Here is a 12,829-nt window from a genome sequence, read left to right on the forward strand (position 1 = left end):
GTATATTTATAGGCAAAATGCAAATGGAATTTAGTTCAGCCTCAACTGACTGCTGATACTGTGCTGTCTATCATCAGAGGATAACTTCAAATTGATTCCCTATGAATCGGTGGAATGCACTGTTATGGTCAGATTTCAAAAATCCTGTTACCTTTGGAGCACAATATGGCCTAGGTCAGGGGTCTGCAACCTTAAACATTCAAAGAGCCATTTGGACCCTTTTTCTGGAGAAAAGAAAACCTCGGGAGCCAGAAAACCCTTTTGACATCTAAAATGAAGATAACACTGTGTATATAGTTTTTTTTTACCTTTATGCTCTTATAGGTCCCATTTTTATAATGTAGCCCCCTCTTGTAGCTTTTAGTTAGTTTTGTCATACATTCTTGTCCTGTGTTTTCAGACGTCTGGTCAAGGAGGAAGGGGGATTTCTCTCTTCTTCCTGGCCACAACCATTTGCAAACAGTCTCTCTCTCTCTCATCCCTGCTTTATTAGAATGGGAGGAAAGAGAGAGACTGCTAGGATGGATGCAGAAGTTTTTATAGCCTCTTCCCCCTTCCTTCCATCCCCCCTTCCTCTTCCCCAGACCCCCCTCAACCAGATTCTGCGGGATCCTCTTTCTCCCTTTCCAGGCATCATCAGCACATCATCCAAATCATGTACATGCATGTCCACATTCGCAGTGTGTACACCCACCCCATCCTCCCCCCACACACACACTCCCCAAGTTTGATCCTTAAGCATGCGGTTTCCGGTGGGAGGCTCTGTGTGCCCAGAAAATGCCCCACGTTTGCATCAACCTCCCCTCCCTCCCTCGCTCCCCCTCGTCTTTTTACGCAGGATCCTAACAGAGCCCTCTTCAGTCTTCCCCCACCACCACCCCACTTCCCCGCTCTGCACATCTCTGCCGAGAGAGCAATGCTGAATAGCAAATTTCCGAGCCAGCCACCAACATCCCTCCTCCCTTCGCCAATTCACAGCGTCTGATTTCAGAAACTGGCTGCGGTAGTAATTCTGCTGCTGCCGCCATCAGACATGTCAATGGGAGGGGGAACGCACAAGCTCTGGTTCAGTTGGAAAGGGGAGCGTCTGTGTTCCATTTCTGTTTTTAAAAAAATTGGAAGTGCCTGGTGTCTCCCATTGTGTCCCATGGTGATGCTCATTTCATCCTTCAGATGTATCTTTCACTTTTTGAAGGAACAGGTTTGCAGCTTGGAGGTGCTCCTTGATCCATAGCTACTTCTGAATTCCTAGGTGGCAGGTGTGCCCAAGGGAGCCTTTGCTCAGCTTCACTGATTTGCCATCTGTGACCATACCTGGGTGGCTCAGACCTGTGACAGTGACCCATTCCCTAGTGACATCTAGATTAGTGACCCTGGGTGGCTCAGCCCTGGCTGCAGTGACCCATGCCCTAGTGCAGTGTTTCTCAAACTGTGAGTCGGGACCCACTAGCTGGGTCCCCATTCATTTTAATATTTTATTTTGAGAATATTAGACTTGATGCTACCCTGGTAAGTGACTGCATTTGGGGAAATGTCACAGATCTGTATGTTTAGCAGGCTACTGTAAAGATGCTTTTAACAATGATAGTAAATGGAACTTACTCCTGGGTAAGTGTGGATAGGATTGCATTCTAGGATTGTTAAAAATTTTCTTACTGATTATGTCACTTCTGGTCATGACATCACTTCTGGTGGATCCTGAGAGATTCTCATTCTAAAAAGTGAGTCCCGGTGCTAAAGGAGTGAGAACCACTGCCCTAGTGACATCTAGATTAGATTACTGCAATGCGCTGTATATGGGGCTGCTTCTAAAGACAGTCCAGAAACTGCAACTAGTGCAGATCGTGGCTGCCCGTGGTTGCTGGGGCTCACTGGTTCAACTCAGTTGGGTCATTGCTTTGGTGACTACACTGGCTGCCGGTTCATTTCTGGACTCAGTTCAAAATGCTAGTTTTGACTTTTAAAGCTCTTTACAGCTCGGGTCCAGGGTGTGTGAGGGATTGTCTCCTTCCATATAATCCTGCCTGTCATCTCAAGTCATCAGCGGGGGCCCTTCACCAGTAGAGGTGAAGAGAATGGCGGCAAGTAATAGTGTCTTCTTGGTGGCACCCCGTGGAATTCCTTCCCCTGGAGTTGAGGACAGCTCCTCTTTGGAGTCCTTTTGGTAGGGCCTCAAGACTTTATTTAGGGAAGCTTTTAAATGTTGACATGGAGAGGGGAGTGATGCTTTTTATGAAACATTTTAACTGTGATCCAGTTGAACTTATTGTGTCTTATTGTCTTAATTGTTATGGTTTTAATTGTTTTTACATTAATGTTTTAGTATTTTTTTTTCCATTATTGTATAATATTATTTTGTAAGCTGCCTTAGGGCTCTTAAGGCAGGGAAAGGATGGAAAGGCAGGGTGTAAGTCAGTCCTGGTGCTTGGACTAACAAATTTTAACCAGCCAAATGTGCTTGTCATAGACTCTGTTGCTTGCCTATTTTGGAGAAGAGGAGAGATATTATGCCTGATACTATGCTTAGCTTCAGAGGCACTAGTTAGGAGTGCCTTCAAAGCTCTCATCTATAATAGTGCTGGGAAAGGCTATACAGATACCAGGAGGTCTCTACTGTAGATAGCAGAAACAGAGAATATTGCTTGTCTTGGAGCTGTGGGAGGAAGCCTATGAACTACTTCTGCTGAACAGCAAATATGCAAATGGATTTTATTTCTGAAGGCATTTATTTATCCAGGGTTGGCCCCCTGGATGGAGAGGGAGAGAAAGGGGAGATAAAAGGAGACTTAGAGATGGCAGAGAAATTAAATGAGTTCTTTGCATCTGTCTTCAAGGCAGAAGACCTTGGGCAGATACCGCTGCCTGAACGGCCCCTCCTGACTGAGGTGTTTCAGACCTCATTGATAAATTAAAGATCAATAAGTCACCGGGCCCTGATGGCATCCACCCAAGAGTTATTAAGGAATTGAAGAATGAAGTTGCTGATCTCTTGACTAAGTTATGCAACTTGTCCCTCAAAACAACCACGGTGCCAGAAGATTGGAGGATAGCAAATGTCACGCCTATCTTTAAAAAGGGAAGGAGGGGGGATCCGGGAAACTATTGGCCGGTCAGCCTAACATCTATACCGGGTAAGATGGTGGAATGCCTCATCAAAGATAGGACCTCAAAACACATAGATGAACAGGCCTTGCTGAGGGAGAATCAGCATGTCTTCTGTAAGGGTAAGTCTTGCCTCACGAACCTTATAGAATTCTTTGAAAAGGTCAACAGGCATGTGGATGCAGGAGAACCCGTGGACATTATATATCTGGACTTTCAGAAGGCGTTTAACACAGTCCCTCACCAAAGGCTACTGAAAAAACTCCACAGTCAGGGAATTAGAGGACAGGTCCTCTCATGGATTGAGAACTGGTTGGAGACCAGGAAGCAAAGAGTGTGCCCCAAGGATCCTGGGACCGGTGCTTTTTAACCTCTTCATAAATGACCTGGAGACAGGGGTGAGCAGTGAGGTTGCAAAGTTTGCGGACAACACAAACTTTTCCGAGTGGTGAAGACCAGAAGTGATTGTGAGGAGCTCCAGAAGGATCTCTCCAGACTGGCAGAATGGGCAACAAAATGGCAGATGCGCTTCAATGTCAGTAAGTGCAAGGTCATGCACATTGGGGCAAAAAATCAAAACTTTAGCTATAGGCTGATGGGTTCTGAGCTGTCTGTGACAGATCAGGAGAGAGATCTTGGGGTGGTGGTGGACAGGTTAATGAAAGTGTCGACTCAATGTGCGGCGGCAGTGAAGAAGGCCAATTCTATGCTTGGGATCATTAGTAAAGGTATTGAGAACAAAACAGCTAATATTATAATGCCGTTGTACAAATCTATGGTAAGGCCACACCTGGAGTATTGTGTCCAGTTCTGGTTGCCGCATCTCAAAAAAGACATAGTGGAAATGGAAAAGGTGCAAAAGAGAGCAACTAAGATGATTGCAGGGCTGGGGCACCTTCCTTATGAGGAAAGGCTACGGCGTTTGGGCCTCTTCAGCCTAGAAAAGAGACGCCTGAGGGGGGACATGATTGAGACATACAAAATTATGCAGGGGATGGACAGAGTGGATAGGGAGATGCTGTTTACACTCTCACATAACACCAGAACCAGGGGACATCCACTAAAATTGAGTGTTGGGAGAGTTAGAACAGACAAGAGAAAATATTTCTTTACACAGCATGTGGTTGGTCTGTGGAACTCCTTGCCACAGGATGTGGTGACGGCATCTGGCTTGGACGCCTGTAAAAAGGGATTGGACGAGTTTCTGGAGGAAAAATCCATTACGGGTTACAAGCCATGATGTGTATGCGCAACCTCCTGATTTTAGAAATGGGTTAAGTCAGAATGCCAGATGCAAGGGAGGGCACCAGGATGAGGTCTCTTGTTATCTGGTGTGCTCCCTGGGGCATTTGGTGGGCCGCTGTGAGATACAGGAAGCTGGACTAGATGGGCCTATGGCCTGATCCAGTGGGGCTGTTCTTATGTTCTTACTTTACCTGCTGAAATTTTTGGCATGTTGTGACTGTTGATTCATGTTTGGAAATTGATCTTAAATGTATTATCTGATGCTCTGAATATAGCTGATGGGTTCTGGTTGTTGATCTGCATTAAATTATATGCTTTAATTATGCTGCATTTTATCTGTATGTTACTTCAAGTTCTTTATCTTAAAGAATATGACATAACTTTAGTAAACTAATGTATGTAGGTCTGTGGTAAGAAACTTACAAAACATATATATGCTGAATCATTGGTTGCAGTAAGTTCTATTACGATGGAGTTGGCAACACTGAGGTGAAATTGAAAGTATTACTATTTTGATTGACTTCTAGATGGTAGTGAAAACTTTTATGGACATGGATCAGGACTCAGAAGATGAGAAACAACAATATCTCCCACTTGCATTGCACCTTGCATCAGAATTTTTCCTCAGGAATCCTAATAAAGATGTCCGTCTCCTTGTAGCATGTTGCTTGGCTGATATCTTTCGAATTTATGCTCCAGAAGCACCATACACTTCCCATGACAAACTCAAGGTAAAACATTTGTGAATAATTTCTAATTTCGAGAGAAATGGCTAAATGCTTTCAAAATTTTCATTTGAGATAGTGTAAAAATTTTTGTAATAGTGTAATATTTGCAGTTTAACGAACTTGGATTACAATGTTAGCAATGTTGACATGTCATACTATGTTTTTAAGAAGCTCTTTTTCTGTTTGTTCTAATCCACAGGATATATTCTTGTTTATTACAAGACAGTTAAAAGGATTGGAGGATACCAAAAGCCCCCAATTTAACAGATACTTCTATTTACTAGAGGTAACTTTTGTTTTTACAGATTTTTATGCTTTACAGTCAACAAATTTCTATTTAATTTCTATTAATGAAAGTTGCAACTTCGTATGTGTGCGTTACTCAGTTTCTGTAAGACAGAAACCAGCTTTGGCTCTGATCCTAGACTTATTTTAATGGTTTTTTTTCATCAGGCACAGACAGAAAACATGTCACAGCACATGAAACTATTTGGATATTGTTAAAACAAACAAAAAAAATACACATTACATAAAGCTACTTATCCCATGCTGCCTGAATCTAGAAGTTAGCATGCAGGTGTATAAGATAGGTCTATTTAGTTGAACACATTGAGGTTTATGCTGAACATTATGAGTTTATTATATGATGCTAAAATTTTAACATGTTTGTGTTTTTGTTGTAGAATTTAGCTTGGGTTAAATCTTACAACATCTGCTTTGAGTTGGAAGATTGCAATGAAATTTTTATTCAGCTTTTTAAGACTCTCTTTTCAGTTATCAAGTAAGTTGAATTACTTTGAAATTCTGTGCAGTCTAAATATCATGTCTCTTTTTTCTTTTAATGCATATAGTGAAATGAACTGAATTGATAATTATAAAATGCTAGGCGTATTCCTTATGGTTGTTGTAACACCTTAGGGCCCAATCCTATTAAACTTTCCAGCACCGGTGTAGCCGCAATGCAGTCCCAAGGTAAGGAAACAAATCTTCCCCTTATCTTGAGGAGGCCTCTGTGGTTGCCTCTCCACCACAGGATGCAGCATAAGCCCCATTGGCACAACAGCACCAGCACTGGAAAATTGGATAGAATTGGGCCTTTAGTGAGCCAAGAGATAAATTATATAGCTTTCCATAAATTTTAAGTTATTTTTATGTACACACTTTTAATATTTTTAACATTTAAGCATGTCTGAAAGTAGAAAGAGAAATAGCTGTGGTAAAGGATGTTTTAGCTGGAAACTGTACCTTGCCAGTGATGAGTTATGATTGGGGATTGAGGTCATCGTACCTGATAGGTATAAAAGTCCATTTGTAGGGTTCAGCTGTACTCTAGCAAGACAAAGAGAAGATTTTGGGTGGTTCAAATTGGAGAGGCTTGATTTCCTGTAGTGCTTTTGGAATTCTGAAGAGGGGTAAAATATACTATTTCCCAGAAATCTGAGAGCAAAAGGCAATTCCAGCCCTCTTCCCTAATTTTGTCTCCAAGTACACACTTTATGTTCTCCTATAAAAGTGTGTGGCTGTCGTTTTATTCTTATTGGAGGAGGGAGTGCTTTATTTGGAGGGACTGTTGTATCTGGAAACTTTGCTCTTCATCCCTGGGCACTGGACTGTTCAAGTCCTTTAGAGACATAAAAAGGAGTGTGCGTGTTCATGGTGTGGTGATGTGAACAAAGAAATGCTGCAAATCAGTAAAGATTCTCAAATTAGATGGTCACATTAGTATTATTAAACTAATCTATTCTAATTTTATGTTTAGTAATAGCCACAACCAGAAAGTACAAATGCACATGCTGGATTTGATGAGTTCTATCATCATGGAAGGCGATGGAGTGACTCAAGAACTATTGGACTCTATTCTTATCAACCTTATCCCCGCACACAAGGTTTGAAAAGTGTTTTTTTTAGTGATACCCCTACCCAATAGTGTATCTTGGTTTAAACTCCTTTGACTTACTTTTTGTTTTATCCAGATAACTACAAGAGCAGCACAAAACTGTTTTTCCCTGTTATCTTTCTGCCTCCCTCCCTCTATTCAAGTACCTATCTGGCTTCTGAGGGCATAGTACGTGTGCTTCAGTTGCTTCATAGGAGAGATGTAACATAGTGCAACTGCCGTACAGTGGCTCAGAGGAACCCAAGGTACCTCTGTTCTTGATTTTCTTTTCTGTAGTCTAAATCAGGGGTCTCCAGACCTGGCCCTGGGGCCAGACACAGCCCGCAGTAAGTCTCTGGTCCCCTGTAAGCCTCTGGCCTGCTCAACTGAATCTGACCAGAGTTGTGCTCCAGTTGCGTCTGGAGGGTGCTCTGAGGGCTGGGGAGACTTCACATTCCCTTTTGCCTGGCCTGACCACCAGCCAAGGCATTTTTACTTACTCGCGAGTAAATGCGACCGTGAGGCTTAGTTTAGCTTTCCATAGGGATCAATACGTTTGTCTGCTTGGAGGGAGGGACTTCCTTCTTGGGTATTTTTGGGGGCTGCATTCATTCTGGTGTCGTTGGATTCCTCTCAGCCTGCCCTTTCCGAAGGACTAAGGCAGGTTCGCTTACTCACAAGTAAACGCGTGATACGGCTCAGTTTCACTTTCCATAGGACTTCATGCATTTTTTGTTCTCCAGTTTTTTGGCCATAACTTTTGATAGAAAGGAGATATTTCACTCTGGTTTTTTTGCATTGCATTCTGCTCAGCATTCCGCATCCAACAGTATATAATGATGGTATTACTCCTAACCACCGTGATTTTAGCGTGTCACCCCCCCCCCCGCCCACTGTGCATCACCCCTCCATGCGCGTCACCTGGTGCGGCCCACACCACCCACACACCCCTGGCGATGCCACTGATGGGGGCACAACTGGAAGGGGGATAACAGTTGGACTAGTCTTTGGAGCCCAGGTCTACCAGTCTTCCCAATGCAGGGCTCAGGTCTACCTGCCTGCCCAGTGTTGGCAGCTACATTCAGAAAATCAAACACACTGCTAAGTCTCTCTAAAGTCTTTCAAATATAGAAAATCATTGCAGGAGATTAGTAGCATTGTATTTAGGCTCACACTAGAATGGAAAGTGTCCTGTGTACACCAAAACAGACTTCTGCAGCAGCTGTAGCCCCACAGCTGTGCCTCTGACTATACACTCCTTCATGATAAGCAAATCCACAAGCCAAAGAGCTACTGTATCAGGTCAGTTTCCTCCCAGATGTGACACTGTTAAGGAATGTGTGCATTCCTGGACCTGGTGTGTCTGGCTTGTGGCAGTAGTCTCTGCCTTGTGCCCATGGTAATGCCCCCAGCATCCCACGTGGACAGTGAGTCTGGATGAGATTGGAAAATGGAAGATCCTAGGAAATTTCTGGTCTCCCTCCTTTGGCTCCTGGGCCCTCCTTCTGACCCGGGGCCCGGGTACAAATCACTCCTTTACTCCCCTCTCCTAGGCCCTGCCTATGGGAATCATGTAGAGAAACCTGATAGAGTGGAGGTGGTTACCAAGGGCATGTCATGTTTTACTTTTATATGTGTAAATGACAGCTTACAAGTTGATAGGCTAGGGTAGATAACAATCATTTGTTTTAAATCTGAATCTGAATTTGAAAAATTAGACAACTTTTCCAAATTAAGACTGTAAGTCTTGCTCGATCAGGCCAAGGGCCTGTCTAGTCCAGCTTCCTGTATCTCACAGTGGCCCCACTAGAATCCTTTAGAGCACACAGTACAACAAGATACCAGTATCCTGTTGCCACTCCTTTGCATCTGGTGTTCAGAGGTAGGCTACCTCTAAAACCTGGAGGTAGCATGCAGTTGTCATGGCTTGTAACCTTTGATGGGCTTTTCTTCCATGAATCTGTCCAATGCCCTCTTAAAGGCATCCAGACCTGGTGCCATCGCAACATACTGTGGTAAGGAGTTCCACAGATTGATTGGCTGGGTAAAAATAATTTCCTTTTGTCTTTTCTAACTCTTCTGCCAGTCCTCCTCTTTCTAGGGGTGGTAGTGGTACAGAGTGGGGGTGTGCGAAGGTGTGACTTATTCCCCTCATGCTAGGGGAAAAAAATGTTTGTAAGACTTCTGCATTGCTTTATGAGGTGCATAAAAATGAATTCTCCGTCATATCAGTAATTTCCTATGCCTTTTCCTCAGTATCAAAACAAATAGTTACCTTCAGAAGATTATCAGATATGTGTTGATGTTGGTGCCTTTTGGATATGAAATGTATTTATTTGTAAGTTAGCATTTTTGCTAATTGGAAGTACTTCCTGAATTTGAAATCCTTTGTATAGAAGACGCCTCTTAGAACTTGGGTGTTAACTTTCTACACAGAATGATCCCTCTCTTTAGATATGATATTACTTAATGTTGATAATTGATAAAAGGCTATTTTTTTCTTCTGAAGCTTTTCTTCTCTCTGTTTCAGAACCTTAATAAACAGGCATTTGATCTTGCAAAGATTCTATTGAAAAGGACAGTCCAGATCATTGAGGCATGCATTGCCAATGTATGTTATTGTTAACTTCATAAATCTTTTATTTATTTTTTTGTTTGAATTATCAAAATGAGAAAAAATTGATGTTGCCCCTCTGTTTTTCTCCAACTGGATGTAGTGCTATCCCCTAACTCCAACACAAAGCAGAGAAAGAGGAAATGTGACTACTGCCACCTTCAGCATGCATGCTGTTCTTCCTTGTCTCTCACAGACAGGGCAAATGCAGGATCCCTAGCATTAGGGATACGAAGCTGGACATTGAGGCAGCTTCCAGACTTGCTGCACACAATTTACCTGATGAGGAAACAAAGGAGCATTGTGTCTCTGCTGGAAACAAGAACTTCACTTGCAGGGATGTGAGATTGAACCAAGTTGCCTGAAAAGAATTGCTGTATGTCATAAACTGCCAATCAAGCACATTAGAAGACAATTAGAACAAATATATTGACATACAGCATTCTTTATATAGACATACATTGCAGATAAACTGGTGAATTCTGGAAAAGCTAGAGCTTTTGATTGAAAGCTCCAGCTTTAAAGCTTGGGATCTATGAACCCAGTTATGTTCCAAATCTGATTCACTTAAGTAGGATTAAGTGAACTGAAGTGTAAACATATTTTTGATATGAAGATTGCACTGAAAGGTTTTCTGAATTATCAAGAATTACAATATTGACAAATGCTATCATTGTAGTCTTACTGTTAAGCACTTAAAAATGTTTCTCTTGCATAAAGGGCAGTCCGCAAAAGCAATAACCTGTGGTAACTCTTTTCTGGCAAGCACCCATATTTGTCCTCAGCCCACGTCCAAAGATGCTTGCTATGGCCTCAGATCAGAAAGGAGGAGTCACCATCACCTGGTGGTCCATCCTTTATTCTTACAAGCTTGAGAGCCATGAGAAAATTTTCCTTGTCTGTTCCCTCTGCCCCCTCCCAATCATACTGTGTGCTCTCGCTCAACCATGGAACCCCAAGCCAAACAGAAGCATACTTTACTTATCTCAACAAAAGTAGTGAATATTCTGAGCTGTTTGCCCTGGTATCCATGCAGCCATACATGTGCACTGACTTGTCCTGATTCTTCTCCGAACTTCTGGGACAAGCAATTTTATTTGCTTTGCTGTCTCCTTGAGCAGGCAAGATCATCCATTACATTTTCTGTCTGAACACAAAGTGAGATATGAACAGAAGCTCTTGTCTGACCTTGTGATTGGCTTTGGAGGCACTCAGAAATGGTGAAACTTCTGCTTCAGATTCTCTTTGAAGCACTGAGCAATACTAGACAAGAGATTCCACTGTTCTCCCAAGATGGGAGAGAAACAGGATCAGAAGCAAGCATGTGTTTTAGCTGGCTCCTAATGTTAGCCAACATTTGTTGATCACTGTTTATACAAGTATATACTATATTCAAGTGCATGTGTAACAATTTAATCTCTTCCTCTAGTTTTTTAACCAGGTTCTCGTATTAGGAAAGTCTTCTGTAAGTGACTTGTCGGAGCATGTATTTGATCTAATACAGGAGCTTTTTGCTATTGATCCTAATTTATTGCTATCTGTCATGCCGCAGCTCGAGTTCAAACTGAAGGTAAGATATATTGTACTCTTGTATTCTATGTATGTAGAAATCCCTCACATGAGACTCTGGATTTAAGAACAAATTTATTTCTCTAATTGGCAATTGCCAATAGTTTGATCAGGTTCCAAAAACCTTTTTAACTAATTCCATACTTATTGGAGCTTGGGATTTATGTTTCTTAAACAGCAGGCTCCCATGGCAAATAATTTTTAATACTTTAGTGGTTTTGGAAGAGATGGAGGGTCAGAATCAGTTTTACTAATATGGATTGGGGGGGATCCAGTCTTCCAAGACAAAAATAAAACTTACTTGGTATGCATAAGCTTTTGGCCATTCCTGAAGTATCTCTCTGAATCTGATACTTTTCCAAATGTTGTGGAAATATGACTGACTTAATATATCAAAATACTTTATTTACTGTGAACTGATGTTTTGAACCAAACCACTCCAACATAGCACTGAGGTTGCTTTTGTACAAAATACAGTAAAATCCCACAGGTTTTAGACACAATACAGTATAGCAACAGCATATCTGGACCATGTTCTTGGATCAAACTAGTATGGCAGTAGGCACTGAGAAAAATCAGAGTATTTTCCAACAAAGGGTGACTAGATGGTGTAGAAGAAAAGTTAACCACCAAGTAGGAATGCAGGCAGGGCATGGGGGGGGGAATGTTACATGGTCTGTAAAGGTCAGCACAGAGTAAAGCTGAAGCAAAATTAGTGGAATTAGGAGTTATCTCTAGTGGTTCCCAAACTTTTTAGCTGTCAGCTTCCTTGACCTACTGGCTCATTGGCCATGGCTCCCCTTTAGGGCTACAATCCTATACATTGTATAGGGTGTCGTCTTTTTTGCAAGGATTCCATGGCTTCCCTGGCTAGTTTCCGCAGCTTCCTGGGGAGCTGAAGCTCACAGTTTGGGAACAATTGCTCTACAGAAACTCAAATAATTTGAGACGTGTATAGAACACAACTTCTGAAAACAGTGTTCTCTTAGTGAGTGATCCCTGTCTTGACTGTAACAACTAAATTGCTTATCACATGGATCATTTCCATCATATTGAGAGTCTGTGCTTCATCTGTAGTAACCAAGAATGTGGTACAAGGAATAGAGACTCATCAGCATGATAGTGGTGATCCATGCACAAGTAGTTCCTTATCTATGGACTGAGGTAACTCTTTATGTGAGGTAACGCTTAAAGAACTTCTCACTGGGATAGGGTTTTATGGGTTATCTGTTAGTTCTGCTCCAGTGTTTTTTTGCTTTGGCTATTTTTCAAGGATCTAGTGTTTAGTAGCAAGAACTTGATATCTATTCTGGACAGCTCATCATTTAATTTTGACAAGTTGTTCAAAAGAGGCCTTTTCTTTTTCAATCTATAGAGCAATGACGGTGAGGAACGTTTAGCTGTTGTTCGTCTTTTGGCTAAGCTATTTGGCTCAAAAGATTCTGATCTTGCAACGCAGAACCGTCCTCTTTGGCAGTGTTTTCTTGGCCGGTGAGAGAACTACAGATATATCTTTGACTGTATTTGTCTCCAAAGCAATTATTTCCTGAACATTTCTCTTTCTCTCCTTTAAAAAAAAAAATCAAAAAACGTTCACACACAACTCATAGTATTTATATTTGTAGTTGATGACTTGCTTCAAATTGTTAGACCAAGTTCTGTTTTCAAAGGAGGTAGCACAGCATTTGTATTCTG

At 42.0% G+C, this 12,829-nt stretch overlaps 1 protein-coding gene across 2 annotated transcripts in view; it reads left to right on the forward strand.

Moving 5' to 3' along the window:
• The window catches only part of PDS5A (PDS5 cohesin associated factor A), a 71,879-nt gene that overhangs the window by 20,011 nt on the left and 39,039 nt on the right, over nucleotides 1–12,829 (forward strand). For both annotated transcript variants that reach the window (XM_066631852.1, XM_066631853.1), the window contains exons 3-9: nucleotides 4,875–5,078; nucleotides 5,275–5,361; nucleotides 5,759–5,856; nucleotides 6,835–6,961; nucleotides 9,482–9,562; nucleotides 10,995–11,135; nucleotides 12,510–12,625. In XM_066631852.1, coding sequence (XP_066487949.1) covers nucleotides 4,875–5,078; nucleotides 5,275–5,361; nucleotides 5,759–5,856; nucleotides 6,835–6,961; nucleotides 9,482–9,562; nucleotides 10,995–11,135; nucleotides 12,510–12,625 — 854 coding nt within the window. The remainder of the gene's footprint in view (nucleotides 1–4,874; nucleotides 5,079–5,274; nucleotides 5,362–5,758; nucleotides 5,857–6,834; nucleotides 6,962–9,481; nucleotides 9,563–10,994; nucleotides 11,136–12,509; nucleotides 12,626–12,829) is intronic.

The sequence above is a fragment of the Tiliqua scincoides genome, chromosome 6, assembly GCF_035046505.1.
Source record: "Tiliqua scincoides isolate rTilSci1 chromosome 6, rTilSci1.hap2, whole genome shotgun sequence".
NCBI lineage: Eukaryota > Metazoa > Chordata > Lepidosauria > Squamata > Scincidae > Tiliqua > Tiliqua scincoides.